Here is a 24,713-nt window from a genome sequence, read left to right as displayed (position 1 = left end):
TCAAACCGGTTTAGAAAGGGAGCAAAAAGGGAGTGAAGCCCAGAGTCTCACGCACAGCAAGTGCAAGTGGAAATTCAAGGCCAGGGAGGGAACTGATGTGGGAACAGCTGGAAGGAATGTTTATATGGAAATGAGTTGTCGAAGACTGCAATTGAAATGAATGCAATAAATTTGAAGGTCCAGGGAAAAGAAAAATTGATTAAAGGAAGTCATAAATGTGGCGAGAAGGTTGGGAAAAGGCTGCAAGTTAGATGAGTGGAATTGGGGTAAATGATAAAATGGGGAGGTGGGTGGGTTCCTTATTGGGGAGGGTCCGTGTGATTGATTTAAGGTTGTGTCTGTGCCGCACGACAAGTAGTGTCCCATGTGTAACATTCCTGGGTCCTTTTTGGCGTGCAAAAATTTTGTTTCCGAAGCCTGCTGGGGAAAGAAAGGCCTGGCTGAATTTTGCACGAAAGGATGCTAGAGGAGGCGTATGCATTCAATAAATAAAAATTAAAAAAAGAGCATATTGAGAATTTCTGCACTGGCTTTTATGCCCGAGCGGTGCAAGGCAGATTTTTTTTTCTTTTTTTGCTGAGTTTGTTTAGCAATCTTTGGGTACGAGAAAAAAAATATATTTATGTATTTGGTGATTTGGAGAAAGCCTAGGAGAGTTTTAATAGGGTTGAATGAGGAGAAGTTTGTGATTTGATGGCAGACGGCAGTAAGTCCAGAAGAAGGGGAAAGAAAAGCAGGCATGAAAACAAATTGCAAATCATTTGACACCGGGCAAGGATTAAACAAGGCTATGTCCCATTTTGGGATGAAATGTATGATTTTAAATTCAGAATAGAGCCAGAAGGGACCTTGGAGGTCTTCTAGTCCAACTCTCTGCTCAGGCAGGAGACCCTAGACCATTTCAGACAAATGGCTGTCCAGTCTCTTCTTAAAAATTCCAGTGTTGGAGCATCCAGAACTTCTTGTGGCAAGCTGTTCCACTGGTCAATTATCCTCACTGTTAGGAAGTTTCTCCTTAATTTCAAGTTGCTTCTGTCCTTGATTAGTTTCCATCTGTTGTTTCTTCTCCTGCCTTTTGGTGCTTTGGAAAATAAGTTGGTCCCCTCCTCTTTGTGGCAGCCCCTCAAATACTGGAAGACTGTTATCATGTCCCTCCGGTCCTTCTTTTCTCTAGACTGGCCAAACCCAAATCCTGCAACCGTTCTTCATACGTTTTAGTCTCCAGGCCTTTGATCATCCTAGTTGCTCTTCTCTGCACTTTTTCCAAAATCTCAACCTCTTTTTTGTAATGTGGGGATGAAAACTGGGTGCAGGATTCCAGGTGTGGTCTTGCGAACAGGTTATGATTGATTGAATGATTAATATTGCTTGATTGAATTTATATGCCACCCATTTCATGCTTTGAGGTGATGCTGGGTGGTTTATAGTCTAATACAGGTAGCTCTCAACTTATTTATTTATTTAATTGGATTTCTATACCGCCCTACTCCCGAAGGACTCAGCACCCATTCATTTAGTGACCGTTTGAAGTTATGACAGCACTGAAAAAAGTGACTTAGGACTCTTTTCCCACTTATGACCGTTGCAGCATCGCCCTGGTCATGTGACCAAAATTCAGACATTTGGCAACTGACCCGTATTTATGACCGTCGCAATGTCTTGGGGTCACGTAATCTCCTTTTGCGATCTTTGGACAGGCAGAGTCAATGGGGAAGCCAGATTCACTTAACAACCATGGGACTCACTTAACAACTGCGCTGATTCGCTTAACATCTGTGGCACAAAAGGTCATAAAACGAGGAAGAACTCCGTTAACCCGCCTCTCTCTTAGCTACGGAAATTTGGGGGAGGCTCCATTGTGGTCGTAAGTCTGAGGACCTCCTGTAAAAGATACAGCAAGCTGGCTGGGGAATTCTGGGAGTTGAAGTCCTCCAAGGGTTAAAGTTGCCAAGGTTGGAGACCCCTGATATAAAGGCAGATTTAAGATGATAAAGGATGGAGAACAAACCAAGGTTAGATAAGAGTTCGAAACATGCGTGTGTTTATGTTATTACATGCAGAGAAGGACATGTTTTCTGCTGGGAACTCAAGTGATTTGTGGCCGGTGTTAGATTATATGGAGTATGGATTTAAAAATTAACGTTTCATGGACCGCGGTAATTGTGTTTGACAGAGGCTGGGGAGCGAAGGACTGTGAGTTACACACCGACGGCGGAAAACTAGAGCTGCAGATTAATTGGCCTGCCTGGATTGGATATTCCCTTCTAATTATGGGGTGAAACGGAGGGGGGACGCTTAAGAGGGGCTGGGGGCTGGTGGAGGAGGGGGTGGGCTGTTGTGAGCAGGAATGCCTATCAATGAAGCAGAAAAGGGGCTGGGGGAAAGAGGGGCTTCTGCCCACTTGGTGATGCAGGAAGTCCTCGACTTACGACCACAATGGAGCCCGTTGCTAAGAGAGACAGTGCTTAACTAAAGTTTTGTCCCATTTTATGACTTTTTATGCCCTGGTTGATGAGCGAATCACTGTGGTTGTTAACTTAGTAACCTGGTTGTTAAGTGAATCGGGCTTCCCCCATTGACTTGGGGGTCGCAAAAGGGGATCCCGTGACCATTTCTGTTGCTAAACAAAGCCGCTGTTAAGTGAGTCACACCCGTTTTTGGTCTTTCTTGCCATGGTTGTTAAGTGAGTCACTGAAGTTGTTAAGTGGGTCATGCAGTTGTTAAGTGAATCCAGCTTTCCCCCATTGACTTTGGCTTGTCAGAAAGCGGCTGGGAAGGTCACAGAAGGGGACCACGTGTCCCCAGGAAGCTGTGACCGTCATAAAGAGATGCCAGTTTGGCCAAGCATCCAAATTTTGATCAAGGGACTGCAGGAGTGCTGTGACGGTCGTAAGACGAGGACCGGTCGTAAATCACTTTTGATGTGACTTCAAACAGTCACTAAACGAATGGCTGTAAGTGGAGGGCCACCTGTCGTGTGGAGAGAGAGAGAGAGAAAAGGAGCCAGTGTCAAATGAATTTACTTTTTGCATTTTCTTACTCCCTGATTTGAATTTTACCAACTTCCTGTTTCTCGTTCTTTTTCCCACGCTCTGCGTGAGGTGGCGTATCTTGAAATGGGATGTATGTTTGTGTATTTGGCCCATGCGTTTGTGAGTTTGTCCCCCGCAAACATAACTTACAAATTAAATTATACAAATTTAATTATATAAGTATAATTAAGTATAATTATTTAATTATACAAATAAAATAAATAAATGAATAAACTTCTCGAAAACCCCTTGTAGGATCTTGTGGCCTGGAGTTCCACAGGCTTCCTAGGGCAGAGGTCTTCAAACAAAGGGAGCCTTGGTAGTACAGTGGTTTAATGCACCCTGTTATTAACACAGCTGCCTGCAATTACTGCAGGTTCGAATCTTACCAGGCTCAAGGTTGATTCAGCCTTCCATCCTTTCTAAGGTAGGTAAATTGAGGACCCAGTTTGTGGGGGCAATAAGATGACTTTGTATAAATATACAAAAGGATGAAGGCTATTGCTGAGCACATTGTAAGCCGCCCTGAGTCTCCGGAGAAGGGCGGCATATAAATCAAATTAAAAAAAAAAAAACCAAACTTGGCAGCTTTAAGACTTGTGGAGAATTCTGGGAGTTGAAGTCCACAAGACTTAAAGCTGCCAAGTTTGAAGACCTCTGTCCTAGGGCGATATTTGCGGTCTTAACCTCTGTGTGGTGTGCGTGACTGTTACTGTTGTGTCTCTTGAACCCACAACTGCATTCTTTGGTGACCACCCCTTTTTCCCCGCCTGCCTTCCTCGCAGGAACGCCACCTACTGCAGCAAAATTGCCGTCCCCTTGGAGGTGGTCCACAAAGACCCCGGCTCCTGCCTCAGCCAAGCGGTCAAGCCGGAAGAGGTCCTCATGTACTACGACAGGGTCAAACAGAACCTCACCTGCCCGGATGTGGAGAGCTTCATTCCCGCCGGCCTTGAGCCCCAGGTCCGCTGGTACAAGGTGAGTGATCCGGGGGTCCCAGAAGCATCTCGGTGTGGGAGGAGACCACCCCTCTCAGCCAGCTGGGCAGCATTTGCAAAATTGGGGGCAGGGGGGTCCAGTGAGGTGGGGGATCCTGGTGGATTGGGGTCTGCACGGATTGTTTCCCACATTTTTTCAAAAAGTCCAGAGAAGAGCAACTGAGATGATTAGGGACTAGAAGCTTAAAAAATACAAAGAACGATTGCAGGAATTGGATTTGGCTAGAGAAAAGAAGGACTGGGGGGGACATAATTACAGTCTTCCCATATTTGAGGGGCTGCCACAAAGAAGAGGGGATCCACCTGTTCTCCAAAGCCCCTGAGGGCAGGACAAGAAGCAACAGAAAGAAACTAATCTAGGAGAGAAGCAACCTAGAAATTAAGGAGAAATTTCCTGACAGTGAGGACAATTAACCAGTGGAACTGCTTGCCACTAGAAATTGTGGGTGCTTCATTACTGGAGGTTTTTAAGAAGAGAGCAGACAGCCACTTGTCTGGAATGGCACAGAGTCTCCTGCTTGAGCAGGGGGTTGGACTAGATCAGGGGTCTCCAACCTTGACAACTTTAAGACTTGTGGACTTCAACTCCCAGAGCTCCTACAAGTCTTAAAGTTGCCAAGGTTGGAGGCTCCTGGACTAGATGACTTGTTTCTTGTCCTGCCTTCAGGGGCTTTGGAAAATAGCTTGACCCCCTTCCTCCTCTCTGGGGCAGCCCCTCAAATACTGGAAGATGCTCTCCTGTCTCCCCTGGTCCTTCTCTTCCCTAGACCAGCCATGTCTTCTGTCCATCTATGGTTCATTTAGATATCTTCCTTCCTTCCTTCCTTCCTTCCTTCCTTCCTTCCTTCCTTCCTTCCTTCCTTCCTTCCTTCCTTCCTTCCTTCCTTCCTCTTTCTTTCTTTCTCTCTCTCTCTCTCTCTCTCTTTCTTTTCTTTCTTTCTTTCTTTCTTTCTTTTTCCTTCTTTCTTTCTTTCTCTCTCTCTCTCTTCTTTCTTTTTCTTTCTTTCTTGTGCTTTGGAGAACAGTTTGACCCCCTCCCTCCTCTCTGGGGCAGCCCCTCCAATATTGGAAGATGCTCTCCTGTCTCCCCTGGTCCTTCTCTTCACTAGACTAGCCATGTCTTCTGTCCATCTATGGTTCATTCAGATATCTTCCTTCCTTCCTCCCTTCCTTCCTTCCTTCCTTCCTTCCTTCCTTCCTTCCTTTCTCTCTCTCTCTCTCTCTCTCTCTCTTTCTTTCTTTCTCTCTCTCTCTCTCTCTCTCTCTTTTCTTTCTTTTTCTTTCTTTCTTGTGCTTTGGAGAATAGCTTGACCCCCTTCCTCCTCTCTGGGGCAGCCCCTCAAATACTGGAAGATGCTCTCCTGTCTCCCCTGGTCCTTCTCATCCCTAGACTAGCCAGGCCCAGTTCCTGCAACCGTTCATCGTATGTTTTAGCCTCCAGTCCCCTCATCATCCTGGTTGCTCTGAATAGTATAGTATAGTATAGTATAGTATAGTATAGTATAGTATAGTATAGTATAGTATAGTATAGTATAGTATAGTATAGTATAGTATAGGGGAGGGGAGGGGAGGGGAGGAGAAGAGAAGAGAAGAGAAGAGAAGAGAAGAGAAGAGAAGAGAAGAGAAGAGAAGAGAAGAGAAGAGAAGGAAGGGACCTTGGAGGTCATCTAGTCCAACCCCCCACTCAAGCAGGAGACCCTACACCATTTCTGGCAGATGGCAGCCCAGTCTCTTCTTAAAAGCCTCCAGTGATGAAGCTCCCACAACTTCCGAAGGCATCTTCTGTTCCATCGGTTGATTGCTCCCACTGTCAGAAAATTTCTCCTTATGTCTTGGTTGCTTCTCTCCTTGATCAGTTTCCACCCATTGTTTCTTCTCCTGCCTTCTTTGGTGCTTTGGAAAATATCTTGGCCCCCTTCCTCCTCTCTGTGGCAGCCCCTCAAATATTGGAGCGCTGCTCTCCTGTCTCCCCCGGTCCTTCTCTTCACTAGGCCAGCCATGCCCAGTTCATGTGAAACAGTTGGCACCCCCCAACTTGTTTGAAGGGTCTGTGTAGAAAGCTGTTTATCTTTTGATCCATCCCTGCTTTCCTCCCACGAGAGAGGAGGAATTACTTCATTAGGCTGAAGGGCATCATCCATTAAAATTCAAATCTCTGCCATCTATTAGCCGAGCACAACTAAATCCCCAGTGGAAATAAATTTGCAGATGACAGCTCGTTTATCCGGCTAATAAAACTCTATCAGGAGTGGCATAAAGCCTCTTTCTCCAACGGCCCCGCAGAGACCGAGGAGGATGGGATGGGCAGCACTAGCCAGCCATCAGGGACAGCCTCAATGACAAGCATCGATCCGAGGGGCTGCCCCAAAGAAGAGAGGTCAAGCTGTTCTCCAAAGCATCAGAAGGCAGGAGAAGAAGCAACGGATGGAACCCAGTCAAGGAGAGAAGAAACCTGGAACTAAGGAGAAACTTCCTGACCGTGAAGACAATTAACCAGTGGAACAGCTTGCCACTAGAAGTTGTGGGTGCTCCATCATTGGAGGTTTTAAGAAGAGGCTGGACAGCCATTTGTCTGAAATGGCATATGGTTTCCTGCTTGAGCAAGGGGTTGGACTAGATGACCTCCAAGGTCCCTTCCAGCTCTATTTTGATTTAATCTCCAAAGTCCCTTCCAATTTTGTTATTCTGTTATTCAATGCGCAGTGTGAATATTTGAGGAGTTGTTGCCCAGGTGACTCTTTTCTCATGAAAATGTCAGAAAAGGCAGTGCAGGGAAAGAACAGTTTGGCTCTGCTGAGCTGCCAGAAATATTTTTATTTCTTTATTCATGTATCAAATAGATAGTCTTTGATTTACCACACAATTGGGACCAGGATTCTCGTTGTTAAGCAAGGGGTTGTTAAGGAGAGATTCATATACCAATAGTTTTCAATTTACGGTCACAAATGAGCCGGAAATATCTGTTGCTAATGGCACAGTTGTTAAGCAAGACAACCACCTTTCTTAGCGATGGAAATTTTGGGCCAAGTTGTTGTCATAAATTGAGGACTACCTGTAATTTGTTTTTACACAGTTATGTAATTGCTCGGATCTGGAAGCCCTGCCTAGTTTCATGCTTCCTTCTAGCCGACATGAAACTGATCAGAGTTTAATCCGAACAACCTTCAGGTGATGTGGGAATGTAGCCATTCAGTCTTTACCTAACCTGCTTCACCTGGTTGTCTGAATTCCATCCCAGGTTCCAGGCTGTGGCTTCGGTTTTGTAGCCAGCTGCCACTCTGAAAATTTACACGCTCGTGTGACCCAGTTTGCAATTCTCTCCCCATTCCAGGAGTGCCACCTGATGAAATATGAGTACCATGATCGGATCCCCAATGGCCTCAACCTCACTTTTGGCATTGTAGCAGCGTACGATGGAGAGTACACCTGCGTGGCAAGTTACCGGGAGAACAGCCGGGATTTTTCCCTGACACGGACGATGAGAGTCAGGGTGGTAGGTAAGGAGAATCTAGGACAGGGGGGTCTCCAAACTTGGCCCTTTTAAGATATGCAGACTTCAAGTCTCAGAACTCCCTGAAACTAATACATTCTTTTTTGATGCGTATCCCCATTGTGGCCTGCTTATTCTCTTGCAATCCCTTCCTCTGCAATCTCTCTTTTTTTAAAACTCGCTCTAGTGGATGAGAGAGGGGAAAAAAAACATCAGGCATAGTTAGCTAAGGACCACCCCAACGATGCCCTTGAAGTGATGTCCCGGTGCCTGGTGGCCGTACGGATCTGGATGGGGAGGAACAGGCTCAGGCTCAACCCATCCAAGACCGAGTGGCTGTGGTTTCCGACGTCCCGATATAGTCAGTTGGCGCCATCACTGACTATTGGGGGTGAATCATTGGCCCCCACGGAGAGGGCTCGCAACTTGGGTGTCCTCCTGGATTCACGGTTGTCTTTAGAAGAGCACTTGACGGCCGTGACCGGGAGGATTTTTCATCAGGTTTGCCTGATTCGCCAGTTGCGTCCCTTTCTGGATCGGGACTCTTTACGCACGGTCACTCATGCCCTCGTCACCTCCCGCCTGGACTACTGTAACGCTCTCTACATGGGGCTCCCCTTGAGGAGCACCTGGAGGCTCCAGCTGGCGCAGAGTGCGGCCGCGCGGGTGGTTATGGGAGCGACATTGAGCTCCCATGTAACACCTCTCCTGCGCGAGCTGCACTGGCTCCCGGTGGTCTTCTGGGTGCACTTCAAGGTTTTGGTCACCACCTTTAGAGCGCTCCATGGCTTAGGACCTGGTTATTTACGGGACCGCCTACTACCACAAGCAGCCTCCCACCGGCCGGTATGCTCTCATAGAGAGGGGCTCCTCCAGGTGCCGTCGGCCAAACAATGTCGGCTGGCGGCCCCCAGGGGGAGAGCCTTCTCTGTGGGGGCGCCTACGATCTGGAACGAGCTCCCCCCAGAGATACGGAGGATCCCGGATCTGCGCGCCTTCCACCGCGCTCTCAAGACCTGTTTATTCCATCAGGCGGGCCTGGCCTAATTTTTTTCCCTTTTTTCCCTTTTTAAAATGCAAATTTTAATTTGTTTTTAATTAGTGGGGTGTTTTAAATCTGTCTTCGGCCAAATTGTTTAATTCGGTTTTATTTTGCCTTTAAATTTTGTATTTATGTGTTTTATTCTGTGGCTGTTCACCGCCCTGAGTCCTTCGGGAGTAGGGCGGTATACAAATCCAATAAATGAAAATGAAATGAAATGAATTCTGGGAGCTGAACTCCACCCATCTTCAAGAGGCCAAAGTTGGAGACACCTGATCCAGGGGAAAGGCAAGGGGGTAAGGTGAGGGTCAGGGGCCACTGCCTAAGGCTCAACCTTGCTCCAGGTCAGCCTCAGCTTCTCTCCAGCCTGAGAGTGAGAGGCCGGGGTTCCCACAACCTGACCGTCAGAAGCAAATAACAGAATAACAGTTTTGGAAGGGGCCTTAGAGGTCTTCTAGTCCAACCCCCTGCTCAAGCAGCAGACCCTATACCATTTCAGACAAATGGCTGTCCAATCTCTTCTTAAAAACCTTCCACAACTTCTGGAGGCAGGTTCTTGGTCTTTCTCCTTTAATTTTTATTCATTTATTATTTTTTCATGCCACCCATCCCCCCCCTATCATGTGATTCTGGGCAGCTTTAAATGTCTCTTCTGGCACAAGAATTTGCTTATTCTTAACCCGCTTTTGGGTTGGATTAGAAGGCCTCCAACATCCATAATTTGGGGCAGCAGGTTGGACTAGAAGACCTCCAAGGTCCCTTCCAACTCTTGTTATTCTGCTCTTCGTGCTTAAGGCAGGACTAGAACTCATGACCTCCTGCCTTCTCAGCTGGCGCTTTAAGAACTGGGAGAAGAAAACTCTTTGCCTTTTATGGGCTGAAGCGGGTGGGGAAACTGGGATTTACTGGTGACCCATAAACCAGGATCTTGAACCATCACCGATGTCCCAATATTGCTAAAAGTGTGAAAACAGCGCTTGTGTATTCCTGGCTGTGGAGTTTGCCTGCTTGCCTTCTTGGCAGGTTCAAAGTACTGTGTTCTAATCGGTATCATTTGCTGGAATGATTTGCAAAGATGCTGGCTTTATTATTGCATTAGAGCAGTGTTTCTCAACCTTGGAAGCTTGAAGATGGGTGGACTTCAACTCCCAGAATCCCCCAGCCAGCGTTGCTGGCTGGGGGATTCTGGGAATTGAAGTCCACCCATCTTCAAGCTACCAAGGTTGAGAAACACTACATTAGAGGTTGTCCCAAAGGTGCTTTTTCCAAGAGGCAAGTGGACTTTCTTTTTTTTTTTTATTGCAAAAGTTTTACAATTACATTTTCACCCCTTTTTCCCCCCCGCCTCCCCCCCAGACTTCCCAACCTCCCTAACCCTCCCTAACCCTCCCCACCCCCCAGACTTCCCTATAATATACTCATACTCATAAAAAACCCTTAATATAACACTTATGTATAAACTTGAACCCCTCCCTCCCCTGTATAATTTTTCTCTTTACCTCATTACATTAAAATATTTCCAATACATTATTTTCAAATAAAAGCTATTTGATACTTTCTAGTTTGATATTTGTTCTGAACATATTCTATCCACCTTTTCCATTCCCATTCATAAGTCTCTTGTGAACAATCTTTTAAATATGCTGAGATCTTCGCCATCTCTGCAAAACTTGCCATCTTCAAAGTCCATTCCTCGATAGTGGGCAAAGCTTCATTCTTCCAGTATTTACCTATCAACAATCTTGCTGCTGTTATCATATACAATATCAATTTTGTTTCACCCAATGTAAAACCCTTAACTATACCCAATAAAAACAGTTGTGGAGAAAATTGAATTTTTTTCTTCAAAACATTCTGCATGACCCACCAAATTTTTATCCAAAAAGCCTTAACTTTCCTACAGGTCCACCAAACATGATAATACGTAGCATCCAAACATTCACATCTCCAACATTTTGGCTGAACATTAGGGTACATACATGACAACTTTTTGGGATCTAAATGCCATTGCTGGCTGGGGGATTCTGGGAATTGAAGTCCACCCATCTTCAAGCTACCAAGGTTGAGAAACACTACATTAGAGGTTGTCCCAAAGGTGCTTTTTCCAAGAGGCAAGTGGACTTTCTTGTTTTTTTCTTTTGAAGACATTTCGCTTCTCCTCCCAGAAGCTCCTTCAACTCTGACTGGATGGTGGGGAATGGAAGGATTGATGCTCCTTGCAGACAGCTGGTCATTTGCATCCTTTTGAGAGGGTCGTTGAGGCCACTTGGAGGTTTATCTGTGTCCTCCTTTTAGCTATACAATTTGGGATGAACCCCCTTTGAATGGTGTGGGAGGAGGAATGGATTTCCAGAGGAAAAAAATTGTAGACCTCAGGAACCATTTGCACCACTCAGGTGATCCTGAGGACACAGAGAAAACCTCCAACGACCCTCTGAAAGGATGCAAATGACCAGCTGTCTGCAAATAATATAAATCCTTCCCTTCCCCACCATCCAGTCAGAGCTGAAGAAGCTTCTGGGAGGAGAAGCGAAACCTCTTCAAAAGAAAAACCAGAAAGTCCAGTTGCCTCCAGAAAAAGCACATTTGGGACAACCGTTACCTGGATGACTGAGAATCTCTACAGACCATTGGGGGGGTGTTGGACATCACATCTAGAGAAATTAAACTTTCGCCTCATCTGGGCAAAGCAGACAGGCTCAGCAACATGGGCCTTGTTATTGTCAAGTTTCCGAAAGATGCCCTAATTAATTCATGAGCCATGATCCAAACTTCAAAGGAAATATAGTCTTTTATTAGGAGCAACATTCCGGCAATGCTCGGATGCAGTTAGGACTGATCCCACATAGATTTACGTTCCCCTATGACCCTGTCTCTCCCCTCCTCTCTGGCCATGTCATAAATCACATTCTCCAATTAACCACTTTGGCTGGCTGTGAAACCTAACACCCTCCTTCTGATTGCGGTCAGGAAGAATGTATGGAATGCACTTCACTTAGGGAAATCAATCAGCTCTATCAGTTCTCCCTCCCTCCTGCTCATGGCAACTTGAAAGCTTTGCAAGTTGACAGTTATCCTGATGGGTGGTAGATCCCCTACATTTTTTTTTGCAGGAACACATTCCATTGTGAGTCCCCCAAAACGCACCGGGTAAAACCTCAATGTTGCTTCCTCTGCTTTCAAATCCTGATTCGGTTCGATGTGGGCTAAGCTTTCCTTGCCAGCCTCTCTTGCCAGCCTGCTTCCCCAACCTGGTGCCTTCTAGCAGCTCCTTCACATCTGGAGCCTCTCAGCTGGCAGTAAAAAAAATTTGCTGGCGTCTGGGGGTGTCGTGGCAACTTTGCATCCTTCGAGGGCTGGTTGCTAAGCTGCCCTGCAGAAATATTTAGCACTTTAAAGAGCTCAGCCCGGATATGCAAATCCAGCCCCCTTTATAGGGATGCTTACAAAACAAGGATTTTTTTTTTTAAAAAAATTATTTTTATAACCGCATGAATTAGAGAGGCGTCTTGTCTGAGACATTTGCACACATGTTCTCAGACTTCATCTACATTTCCCGTCTCATCTCTTTGGTAACGGTTCGCCCTGCTCTTCCTCAAGGCCATCCGCTCCCTTCTCTGCCCCTTGGGTGCCAATCAGCCAATCAAAGAGCTGGCAGGCAACTCTCAACCTTAGGAAATCTGACGTTCCACAGAGGTGCTGGGACCCTGCTTTGATTTTTCTACAAGTAGGTTCCCCGTAGTAACAAAGATGCACAGCCTGGAGCAACCTCGGGGTTCTTGAGTTTCGAACAGTTCTTATCCTCTTTGGACTTGTGTTGTGTAGAAGTTTACTACAGTTGTGTAGAAGGTGCTGAGAAGGTGCCAAGGAAGGAGAACGTGGCTGGACATGGTCCTTCCAGAGGTGAATCAGTTGAGTTGAGGTGTAGGGTTTCTGATCTGTGACTACAATTTCTGGGGTTCGGTCTGAAGCTATGGATGCCCCCAGAATACAGTGAACAGAGATATGGAAAGATGTGTATCCCATATTATAACCTATCCGGTATCCAGATGTGTTCAACCACTGGATTGTTCCTCAAGATTGGGCTGCTTGAAAATAGGTGGACTTCCACTCCCAGAATTCCCCAGTTGGCCATGCCCGTTTTTTTTTCTCCTATCCTCTAGAGATTGCAGAGGAAGGGATGATAAGAGAGTAAGTAGGCCACAATAGGAATTACACCAAAAGGAATGCATTTGTGCCAGGGAATTCTGGGAGTGGAAGTCCACCGACCTTCAAGCCACTAAGCTTGAGAGACACACTGTCCTAAAGATTAAAATATAGAAGCCCCCAAAGGAAACCGAGGAGGTGCAGAGGGAGAAGTGCAGAGTTCAAAGCACTTCCAGACAGATGTTGGGGATGAGAGGCAATGCAGTCCAGGGAAGAGAGAGAAAGGATTGGAGGTATGAAAGAGAAGAAATAGCCAAAAGGAGAAGGAGAAGGAGAAGAGGTGGTAGCAGAAATGAAGGAATGCAAAGCACATACTGGGAAAAACCACCCCGTACAGCAGAGAGATTGCAGAGGAAGGGATCACAAGATGAGTATACATATCAAAAGGAATGCATGAGTGCCAGGAAATTCTGGGAGGTGAAGCCTACCCATCTTCAAGCTGCCAAGGTTGGGAAACAGATAATGAAGCCTACAGAAAGAAATGAATTCCACCTACCTCTTCGCTGACTTTTATTTTTTTTAACTCTGTTTGTAGGAGCACCAGAAAAATCAACGCCTCCAGTGATCATCTCACCAACAAAGCGGATTGTCTATGAACTCAAGCCAGGTAATGGTCCAGCCATGGACACCTGTTCATCAGATCCTAATTCAATTCAGTTTCAATTCAGAATAGGGTTAGGGTTCCCCTCCCAAGCGGGAGACCCTACACCATTTCAGACAGATGGCAGTCCAGTCTTCTTCTTGAACGCTTCCAGTGATGAAGCTCCTACAACTTCTGAAGCTCCCACAACCTTCATCTCCAGGAACTTCTGAAGCTGATGGTTCAGCAAACTCCCTTCGTTTGGGTTGCCTGGCTTGGGAATTGGATGGGGAGGGTGGATGGGGTCATCCCAACCTCCTTGGGGATGCCAGGCTGGTCCCGGAGGACCCCTTTCAGAAGACGGTTCTGCTTCTGGGTGGACCTTACGAGAGATAACCTTCCTGTTCTTTCTCATGCCAGGCGAACAACTCTTTCTCCATTGCGAGGTCACCTTCACGTTCCTGAAGGACTCTCCCCAGGAGGTCTGGTGGGCCATTGATGGAAAACACTCGGATGATGTCGCCGACTTCAAGTTCAACGTGTCCACCACGTAAGAGACCAGGGCTGTCCGGTGGACTCAACGGGGAAGGTCATGGTTTCTCTAGACAGAGAGGGTGAGGTGGTGGAGAGTAGGTGGGGGGAGGTAGAGCTGAAACTGGAGAGATGGATGGGTCTCTTGGCCCAAGGTCACCCAGCTGGCTTTCATGCCTAAGGCAGGACTAGAACTCACTGTCACCTGGTGATTGGTCAAAAGTCAGCCAGAAGGCTTCTATGCCTAAAGTGGGACTAGAACTCCCTATCTCCTGCTTTCTAGCCTGGTACCTTAACCCTTAACTTCTAGTCCAACTCCCAGCTCAAGCAGAAACGCTAAAGCATTTCACCCAAATAGCTGTCCTGTCCCGTCTTTTCTTAAAAAAACCTCCCGTGACTTTTTGTGGCAAGCCGTTCCACTGGTTAATTGTTCTCACCGTCAGGAAATTCCTCCTTGGTTCCAAGTTGCTTCTGTCCTTGATCGTTTTCCACCTGTTGCTTCTTCTCCTGCCCTCAGGGGCTTTGGAGAATTGGTCCAATTGGAGCATTGGTTGATTTCTTGGGGTGCTTGTGTGTCTGCTTTGATTCCACTGTGGTGGGATGCTTCCCTGCTCCGTTGAGGCAGGAGGAATCGCAGACACGACCCCTTCCTTCCAGCGTAGGCTTCTAAAGTCTCTCCCCCCAACACACACTTGTGGCAGCCCCTCAAATACTGGAGGACTGCTATCATGTCCCTCCTAGTCCTTCCTTTCTCTAGACTGGCCAAACCTAAATCCTACAACCGTTCTTCCAGGGGTGAAATCCAGCAGGTTCTGACAGGTTCTGGCGAACCGGTAGCGGAAATTTTGAGTAGTTCAGAGAACCAGCAAATACCACCTCTGGCTGGCCCCAGAGTGGGGTGGGAATGGAGATTTTGCAGTATCCTTCCCCTGCCACGCCCACAAAGCCACACCCACAGAACCGGTAGTAAAAAAAATTGGATTTCACCACTGCTTTCTTCATATGTTTTAATCTCCAGGCCTTTAAACCTCTTAGTTGTTCTTCTCTGCACTTTTTCCAAAGTCTCAACTTCTTTTTTTGGAAAGTGGTGACCAAAACTGGATGCCGGATTCCAGGTGTGGTCTTGTCAACAGGTTACGATTGATTGATTGATTGATTACTGATTGAGAAAGCCTAGGAGAGTTTTAATAGGGTTGAATGATGAGAAGTTTGGGATTTGATGGCAGAGGGCAGTAAGTCCAGAAGAAGGGGAAAGAAAAGTAGGCATGAAAACAAATTGCAAATCATTTGACACCAGGCAAGGATTAAACAAGGCTATGTCCCATTTTGGGATGAAATGTATGATTTTAAATTCAGAATAGAGCTGGAAGGGACCTTGGAGGTCTTCTAGTCCACCCCCCTGCTCAGGCAGGAGACCCTAGACCATTTCAGACAAATGGCTGTCCAGTCTCTTCTTAAAAAATTCCAGTGTTGGAGCACTCACAACTTCTTGTGGCAAGCTGTTCCACTGGTTAATTTTTCCCACTGTCAAGAAATTTCTCCTTAATTTCAAGTTGCTTCTCTCCTTGATTAATTTCCATCCGTTGTTTCTTGTCCTGCCCTCAGGTGCATTAGAGAATAAGTTGATCCCCTCTTCTTCTTTGGGGCAGCCCCTCAAATACTGGACTGCTGCTGTCATGTCCCTCCTAATCCTCCTTTTCTCTAGACTGGCCAGACCCAAATCCTGCCACCGTTTTTTGTATATTTTAGTTCTCCAGGCTTTTAATCCTCTTACTTGCTCTTCTCTGCCCTCTTTCTACTTCCGTTTTCTTTCTCTGCTGGACCTTCTCTAGGGAGACCCCATTATCAATTGGAGGGACCAAGATCGAAAAGACCCTGATTGCACCCCGCGTGACGGAGAAGGATTTGAAACGGAATTTCACGTGCTTCGCGCAAAACAACAGAGGCATTGTGCACACCCAGGCGGTTGTGAAGATGAAACGTAAGGGAGCCCTAGGGGCTGGAAGGGACTTGGAGGTCTTCTAGTCCATCCCCCTGCTCAAAGCAGGCTTCTTATACCGTCCCAATCAAACAGTCTGTTTTTGAAAGCCTCCAGTGATTTTCCAAAATAGACTGCTAGGTGGGCTGCCCTTCCCAGAGGGAGGAGACGCCCCAGGAAGCCAGATCAGGACGCAGCCCCCTCCCCTATTTGTCCAGCCTTTGCTGAGTGCCTTTAGATCTGTTACGTTTCTACTTTATCATCTTCTTTTAACAATCCCATAATCCTTTGCGGGGTGGAGTCTGGGCAACTTAATGGCGCTAGCCGAGTGTTTTAATGGTCGGATGCCCTTCCCGTCGCCAATGCGGAGGTTTGTTCAGCAGATAATATTCTCAGAGTGCCCAGAGAGAGAAATATCAGCCTCTACCTAGGATCGAACTCACAGCCTCCTGATTGTGAGGCGAGAGCTCTACCTCTAGGCCACCGCACCACTCTTAAATTTCTATGTTATGTTGACTATGAATTATGAGATCCGAAGCCAACACACCTGGCTAGTGCCATTTGGGGAATCTTGTCCCTGCATCCGAACTTTTTTTGCATATGTCTATCAAGAGTTCCACGGCCACATTTGCAATAAGGACGATTATTGGAAAAGGGGAAAAAATTAGGTTTTTAAAGGGTTTGTGCCCTGCTCAGAGAAGTCCGCAAATTTAAAGAAATAAATTTCAGATAACCATAATCTTACTGTGGTTGGCAGAATGCCCAGAAGCAATTTGCAGGAAAACTGACAAGAAAGGAGCAAGAGCCGATCAGTTTCTGGAATCAAGACGCAAAGGAATATGAACGAAGTTGTTTCCTGCAAATTGCTTCAGTCGGCGTTCCTCCTTAAATAGGCTAAGGGAGTGGCCAATTAGCCCCAAGCCTTACTCTCAAGGAGACCTCCTCCTGAGGAGCCACTCCTGCCTTTTCGCACCTCTGCGCGCTCGTGCATCGAGAAGAGACTCCTCCTCTTCTTCCTCTTCACTTATGGGAGCTTCTGGAGGTTCTGAAGGCCCCGGCTGAATGCCCCACATCTTCTCCAGCCTCCTCATTGTCCGACTCAAGTGCCAGCTGCACAGGCTGCTGGCGAATCACCACACCAGCCTCCTCGCTGTCGGAATTAGCTACTAGCTGCACAGGCCACTGACGGACCACAACAGGCAGCTTTAAGACTTGTGGACTTCAATTCCCAGAATTCTCCAGCCTGCTGGCTGGGGAATTCTGGGAGTTGAAGTCCACAAATCTTAAAGCTGCCAAGTTTGGGGACCCCTGGTTTAGATGTTTTACCTCGGATCCTATGGAATTTCAGAAGCAGGAGACACGTTCCTGCAGATGTTCCTTCAAGGTGATGAGCTTCTGAACCAGCTCCGGGAATGGATCCCAGGTGATGTGCGCCAGGAGGGATTTTGGGTGGAATTAAGTAGAAGTTTAGATGTCCTTTCCCCCTACCCCCCCCCCCAACATTCATCTCCTCTTTGGGGGCAGGTTCGTCCTCCAGGGAAAGTATGAAAAGTCAGGGTATATCTGGGGTGCTTCTGATCTTCTAGAAACGGCCATCCTCAGTGCGTTTCCCTTTCGTTGTGAAAATAACAACAACATCCTAGGATGCTGGCAGGAAACCATATCAACCATTAGCACCAGTCAATCGTATTTGTGACACGTTTTTAAACGTTCAGTTGACTGAGTTTCATGTTTAATGAATAAAAGAGATGATGATAATAATAATAATATTCTCCTCCTTTTCTTTCTCCTTCCCCTTCTCCTCCTCCTCCACCTTCCTCCTCCTCCTCCTCCATACCTCTTCTTCCTCTTCCTCCTTTTCCTCTCCTTCCTCCTCCTCCTCCTCCTCCTCTTCCTCTTCCCTTCAGCCCCAGTTTTGAGATACACCGTGGAGCTGGCCTGTGGTCTGGGGGCCACCGTGCTGCTGGTGGTCATGCTGACGGTCATTTACCACTTCTACTGGCTGGAAATGGTCCTCTTCTACCGTGCTCACTTTGGGACTGACGAAACCGTCCTTGGTAAGGGAGCCTCAGCCTCCGGCCTGTGACCTTCATCTTCCTCTCTTGGGTCTTCAACAGGGCTCTTGACTTTTCCCCCTCCTGCCTTGTGCTTGGCCCACTGCCGTGTCCCCTTGTCCCTTCAGTCAGATGTCTAATACTCTTCCCTCCTCCTCCTCCTATTTTCCCTGCAACAACAACCCTGTGAGGTGGGCTGGGCTGAGAGACAGAGATTGGCCCAAATGTCACCCAGCCGCCTTTCAGGCCTAATGCGGGACTTGAACTCACGCTCGTTTGCAGTGTCCTATGGTTTAAAAAACAAACAAACTGGGAGGCTTTTTAAGAAGAGATTGGACAGCCACTGGTCTGAGATGGCATAGGGCCCTCCTGATTGAGCCGGGGGTTGGACTAGAAGACCTCCAAGGTCCCTTCCAACTCTGTTATTCTATATTCTAAGCAACGGGTCAGACTAGAAGACCTCTGAGGTCCCTTCCAACTCAGTTATTCTGTAATCCTGATTTGCAACCCAGGGATGCAGACTTAATAAGCGGCCAAGCGAAGTCGGAAGACCCCAGAGACAGCGGTTGCCCCTAACTCTTTCTGCTTTTCTCCCTCTCTCTCTCTCCCTCCCTGCGGCCACCAGACGGGAAGGAATACGATATTTACGTCTCCTACGCCAGGAATATGGAAGAAGAGGACTTCGTATTGCTGACTCTCAGGGGCGTTTTGGAGAACGAATACGGCTATAAGCTGTGCATTTTCGACCGAGACAGTCTCCCCGGGGGAAGTGAGTATCCCAAAACCCCTCATCCACTCTCTGGAGGGGGTCAGGCTGGGCTGCCTCCCTCTTCCTCTCTGACTTCTGCACACACCCCATGTGCATGCACAGCTGTGGCTGATGGGGCCAGAGAAGAAGCCCAGTGCAACCCCTTCCAGGAAGGGAATTGTTGGCTCTGCAAGGAAATTCAGTTGGAGTGAAAGGATATTTTTATTTTTTTTTTAGATGGCAGCTGTGGCTCTTTCCCCAACAGAGGGGCTTTTGATCACTCGGGCTTCCTCCCTCCCCCCTCCCCTCCCTGGCAGGAGAGCTGAGGACACGAGGGTTTTTTGCAAAGATAGCTTAGGCCAAACGGAAAAGGAGGGTGGGGGAATTCAGTGCAAACTGTAGCTCTGATTTTGGGGGGATAAGGAAACGAGGAGACTGAGCCCTAAACCCTAAAAAAGGCACAGCAGTTTTGAAAGAAAGGGAGTTTGACCTGGTGCCTAAGGAAAAATGGGAAGCTTCGCTGATGTTTATTCTGCACTACTGCCAATTCTTCTTTTGTCTCCTAAATTATTCCTTGTCAGCCACAGATGCCAAAAGTTGCCCACATTTGGCTTAAAGTACTGTTATTCAACCGCAGGAACTTTAAGACGGGAGGACTTCAACTCCCCGAATTCCCCAGTCAGCTATGCTTGTATTTTCCCCCCTCCTATCGTCTAGAGCAGAGAGATTGCAGAGGAAGGGATTAAAAGAGAGTATGCAGGACACAATGGGGATACGCATCAAAAGGAGTGCATTGGTGCCGGGGAATTCGGGGTGTTGAAGTCCACGCATGTTGGGCTTGGGGATTCTGGGTTTCACACATGCTGGCTGGGGAATTATGGGTGTTGGAGTTCTCCCAACTTAAAGTTCCTGAGGTCGAGAAACACTGACTTAAAGTATAGCAACTTCATTGTGGACTTTGCTTTAATTGTCCAACATACTTTTTCCAGTTTATGCTGCAGGCGAACGGTGTGACTGAAGGAAACAGGAAACCCATTTGGGTCCAGACTCCAGATGTACAGATTTCCTGAGTTGGGGTGTTGTTCCCTACAGCTCTGTGCTCAGAGGAGTTCCGGGGGTGCACTAAATTCAGAACTACCAAACTTTAAGTGATGCTTCCCCAGCTCTGTGTCTAAACCTAACAACCTAGATTAAGAGCGCAGGGTAGATTTGGGAATTCTAGAAAAGCTTCCTCAAGCGGAAGTCCATTGGGACACTGACTCCCATGGTTCCCAGCAGCAGAGACCAACAGTTGGACTGAATCGTACCAGAGTTAGCAGCACCAAGCACATCTGGACAGGAGTTCTCCTGGCAATATTTTAACATTTCTGCCAATATTCATTATATTTTAGCACAGAGGTCTTCAAACTTGGCAGCTTTTAAGACTTGTGGACTTCAACTCCCAGAATTCTCCAGTTGACTTCGATTTGATGGCACATAATGAATTGATCCATCAGTCAGTGCAAAGACCCAGTTCCTTTCGAAGTCTTTCTCTCAGGAACTGAGAGGAGAACCAGGTTAAGAACCTAGAACTTTTCACCCTGGAGAAGATCTATCCTTGTGGCTGCTAAAAGTCAACATTGACTTGATAGTACATAATCAAAAAACCTTCAGAATACAAAATCAATGACTTGGAAGGGACCTTGGAGGTCTTCTAGTCCAACCCCCTACTCCAGCAGGAGACCCTAGACCAGAGGACCAGAGCTATGCTGGCTGGAGAATTCTGGGAGTTGAAGTCCACAAGTCTTAAAGCTGCCACGTTTGAAGACCTCTGTTTTAGCATGTTATGCAGGGTTGACCACTTTTAAATGAGTCCATATAGGAGGGGATCCCCCCCCAAAAAATCAGAATGCCAACTGCATAATTGAAGCCTCAACCCTTTTAAACGTGGGTAAAAGGGCTGCCATCTTGACTTTTTTGACCTCCCTGGGGATTCTCCTAAAGTCATTGGAAAGAGTTGAGGGGAAATTGTAGCGGGCAAAGACGGCACCATGGAGAGGAGAATAGCTTGAGGAAAGGAGAAGAGCTAGGGGGGAACGCAGCTGTCTTTTGCTGCGTGGATCTGGTGGTGGGTCTGAAGGAAGCTGGTCATGGAAGGGAGAAGCTAAGATGGTAGGTCAGGAGGTCTGTGGTGTCGGTCTTTCTCTCAACCTCTCTTGAAGAGGGTTGAAACTTGGGCTGCTCATCTGGGCATGTAGAGTCAAGGTCATCCTGTTCCATGCCCACCTACATTAGAGCAGCCCAGTTGAGGGGAAGCCACCAGAGATATAAGTCTATAGAGATTCTCAGTCATCCAGGTCACGATTGTCCCAAAGGCGCTTTTTCAGAAGGCACCTGGACTTTTTTCCTTTGGAAGACGTTTCGCTTCTCATCCAAGAAGCTTCTTCATCACCGGAAGCTTTCAAGACAAGACTGGACTGCCCTCTGTCAAAAATGGTGTAGGGTCTGCTGCGTGGTGGTGGGGTTGGACTAGATGACCTACAAGGTCCCTTCCAACTCTGTTAATCTGCATCTCTGCCAGGATAGTGGGGAATGGAAGGATTTATATAGGAAGCTTCTTGGATGAGAAGCGAAATGTCTTCAAACGTCCTGAAAAAGCTCCTTTGGGACTCTCCTCAATTAGGAATAATGGCTCTGACTCTAGCAGTTGTTCCAACGTACAAAACAGTCTGGGCTTTATCTGGCCTGGCCCTGTGTCCCAGTTGGACCTCTTTGATCCAAACTGGGAAGGCAACAGGAAAACTAGACTGTTGCAGAGTCGCCAGAGCAGGTGCCAGGAGGAAAAGGGAGATGATGCTGGTCTCCACAGGAGTATAAGGCCTTGGTAAGGCCACATCCAGTTTTGGTTGCCACGATGTAAAAAAGATGTGGAGACTCTAGAAAGAGTGCAGAGAAGAGCCACAAAGAGGATTAGGGGACTGGAGGCTGAAACATATGAAAAATGGTTGCAAGAACTGAATATGTCTACTTTAATGAAGAGAAGGACTAGGGGAGACAGGATAGCAGTGTTTCAATATCTCAGGGGCTGCCCCAAAGAAGAGGGAGTCAAGCTATTCTCCAAAACACCTGAAGGCAGGGCAAGAAGCAATGGGTGGAAACTAATCAAGGAGAGAAGCAACCTAGAACTAAGGAGAAATTTCCTGACAGTGAGGACAATTAATCAGTGGAACGACTTGCCACCAGAAGTTGTGAATGCTCCAACACTGGAAGTTTTTAAGAAGAGATAGGACAACCATTTGTCTGAAATGGTATAAGGGTTTCCTGCCTAAGCAGGGGGTTGGACTAGAAGACCTCCAAGGTCCCTTCCAACTCTGTTATTCTATTCTATTCTATTCTATTCTATTCTATTCTATTCTATTCTATTCTATTCTATTCTATTCCTGCCCTCTCCTCTCCTCTCCTCTCCTCTCCTCTCTCCTCTCCTCTTCTCTTCTCTTCTTCAGGGCAGGTCCTGGCTCTCCTCCATACCGACCTTGTTCTCTTGAGGGCCAGGAGCTTGAGTAGGTAACGTTTGAGGAGGGAGACCTGTGGCATCTCCTGCTGACTCCGTGAACTTCTCCTTGCTCCCAGCTGTGGGAAGGTTCTCGCACACCGGTCCCTAACCTGCCTGTTTTCTCTCTCAGTTGTCACGGATGAAACTCTGAGCTTCATCCAGAGAAGCCGCCGTCTCTTGGTAGTCCTGAGTCCCAACTACGTCCTGCGGGGCACCCAGGCTTTGCTGGAGTTTAAGGCTGGCCTGGAGAACATGGCTTCCAAGGGCACCATCAAGGTCATCCTTGTCCAGTACAAGCCCATCAAGAAGAGCAAAGTGAAGGAGCTCCGGCAAGCCAAGACGGCGCTGACCGTCATTAAGTGGAAAGGGGAGAAGTCCCGTTATCCCACGGGAAGGTTTTGGAAGGAGCTGTTGGTCGAATTGCCGGTGAAGAGCAGAACCAAGAACTTTTCAGCGCAACAAGATCTCATCATCCTTTCGCCAAAAGGCATCTAAGGAAAGGGGAGGCCAGGAACCCAGAGCTGGGCTCGGGAGGAGAGCAGTGGGCTTGTTTTGGGGAGTCTCTGGCAATCCATGTTCCACCTCTGGCGTGGCGTGGACAGAGGCACCCACCCGAACTGGCCCTGTTTTTAAGGTGCCCCATCTGCATTGGAAACCGAGCTGTCCATCCCGTCTCCTGGAAATTGCACCACTTGGCTTGCAGGAGGCTGAGGCAAGGCGTGCAATCTGGGACACCTGTGAGATTGTAGTAAGGATGCACCGTAGTGTCATTTGTTCCCCTTTCACACTTTCGTGGTGTCCCTCAAATTCTTCGTCCAGAGACGGAAGAACAGAAGTCCACCTGAAGGCCTTTTCATCTCGGTCCAAAGGGGTCAGTGGAGAAGGCAGGGGCTCTCTTCCTTTGGACATGAAAGCAGCTCTCCAAAGTTGCCCCCAATGGCCAGAGCGGCCTTCCTCCACCTGAGCTTTTCCAGGTGTGTCGCGTTTCCGTTCCCACAACCGTCCGTTGCTGCAAACTTTCCAATCCAGACATGTTCAGGATTCCGGGCTGGAGACAGGAAACGCTGGCTGGCTTTTGGCCTCCCTTGGCAAAAAAATCTCACAATGGCCTGTTGTACTCGGTGTGCATTGCGATGATTCTTGTGCTGAGTGCAGGAAAATGTGGGGCAGCCCCTTCGCTGTCTAAACCAGGGGTCTCCAACCTTGGCAACTTTAAGACTTGTGGACTTCAACTCCCAGCTTTGCTGGCTGAGGAATTCTGGGAGTTGAAGTCCACAAAGTTGCCAAGGTTGGAGACCCCTGGTCTAAACCAGCCTGTTGAGGAAGGGGAGATTTGGGGATTATTGACCCCCCCTCCCCATAATCCCAGAGCTCCTGTGGGTAACTGCTAGGATGAGAGGGACTTTTTACTGGAGGGGCTTAACAGCAGTGAATCTTGAAAGATCCCCAAGCAGACAGTTGTAAGTCAAGCAGTGGGAATGCAGGAGTAGTAGAGTATTAGTAGGGAGGGGGAGGAGGAAGAGGAGGACGAGTGGAATCTGGAATGTCACATTTCTTCTAGGATGAGATCTTCCTTTTTTTTCATCAAGATGGAGGCATCAAGTCCAGAATATTTTCCCAGTTATGGATGATGCACAAAATGGATCTCTTCCTAAACTTTTTTTTTTTTTTTACATTTTTCATGAAAGCATTTAATATTTAAACACAAAAACAACATTTTGAATTGCTCAAGATCCTTTGAAGGACAGAACAGGGTCTCTTTTTCCATTAGAGATGAAAGCAGCTCTCCAAAATTGTCCCAAACGGCCAGAGGGGCCTCCTTGGGACGGACGGTGGTGCCTTGTTGGAAGCGCTGTTGGTTTGACTTCTGAGTTGGCACAATGCCATTTTTCAGGGGTCGGTCAATGTCGGAAGGGCCAGTCCTGCTCCCAAGCTGGAGCTCTGAGCTTCTGGCCTGGTTGCATCTGAGCTTGATCAAGATTCAGTGGCTGCACTCAGGAGTGGTGGGCGAAGATTTATCGGTAGCCGAGCAAGGAGGCTGGAGGGGTAAATCCCCATGCAGAATGTCAAAAATTATTATTATTATTTTGTCTCTTGTTCTGCTAACTCCTGCTCTCTGTATTATAGCATTACCGGGTTAGCTATGGGATGATGGCAGATCTGGACACTCAGCGGAGTGTGTGTGAGTTTTTGTGCAAGAGAGAGAGAATGAGAGAGAGGGAGAAAGAGAGAAAGAGAGAGAGGGAGAGGGAGAAAGAATGAGAGAGAGGGAGAGAGAAAGGGAGAGAGAGAGAGAATGAGAGAGAAAGAGAAAGAGAGGGGTGAAGAGAAAGAGAGAATGAGAGAGAGAATGAGGGGGAAGAGAGGGAGAATGAGAGAATGAGAGAGAGGGAGAGAGAGAAAGAGGGAGAGAGAGAGAATGAGAGAGAGGGAGAGGGAGAATGAGAGACAATGAGAGAGAGGGAGAGGGAGAAAGAGAAGGAGAGAGAAAAAGAGAGAGAAAGAGAATGAGAGAGGGGGGA

General features: G+C 47.4%; 1 protein-coding gene across 5 annotated transcripts in view; it reads left to right on the top strand.

Annotated features, from left to right (window-relative positions):
* IL1RAP (interleukin 1 receptor accessory protein) overlaps nt 1-24,713 on the top strand; it is an 87,116-nt gene that overhangs the window by 51,414 nt on the left and 10,989 nt on the right. For 3 of the 5 annotated variants that reach the window (XM_034424539.3, XM_034424541.3, XM_087872380.1), the window contains 7 exons: nt 3,818-4,010; nt 7,362-7,527; nt 13,304-13,375; nt 13,769-13,898; nt 15,712-15,860; nt 17,765-17,914; nt 18,537-18,680. In XM_034424539.3, coding sequence (XP_034280430.2) covers nt 3,818-4,010; nt 7,362-7,527; nt 13,304-13,375; nt 13,769-13,898; nt 15,712-15,860; nt 17,765-17,914; nt 18,537-18,680 — 1,004 coding nt within the window. Of the gene's footprint in view, nt 1-3,817; nt 4,011-7,361; nt 7,528-13,303; nt 13,376-13,768; nt 13,899-15,711; nt 15,861-17,764; nt 17,915-18,536; nt 18,681-22,321; nt 24,464-24,713 lie in introns of those variants that run through there. The other 2 variants (XM_034424543.3, XM_087872381.1) reach the window with 1 other exon arrangement.

This window comes from Pantherophis guttatus, chromosome 6 (genome assembly GCF_059756535.1).
Source record: "Pantherophis guttatus breed Tessera chromosome 6, ASM5975653v1, whole genome shotgun sequence".
NCBI classification, from domain to species: Eukaryota; Metazoa; Chordata; class Lepidosauria; order Squamata; family Colubridae; genus Pantherophis; species Pantherophis guttatus.
This window is presented reverse-complemented; position numbering and strand designations above follow the sequence as displayed.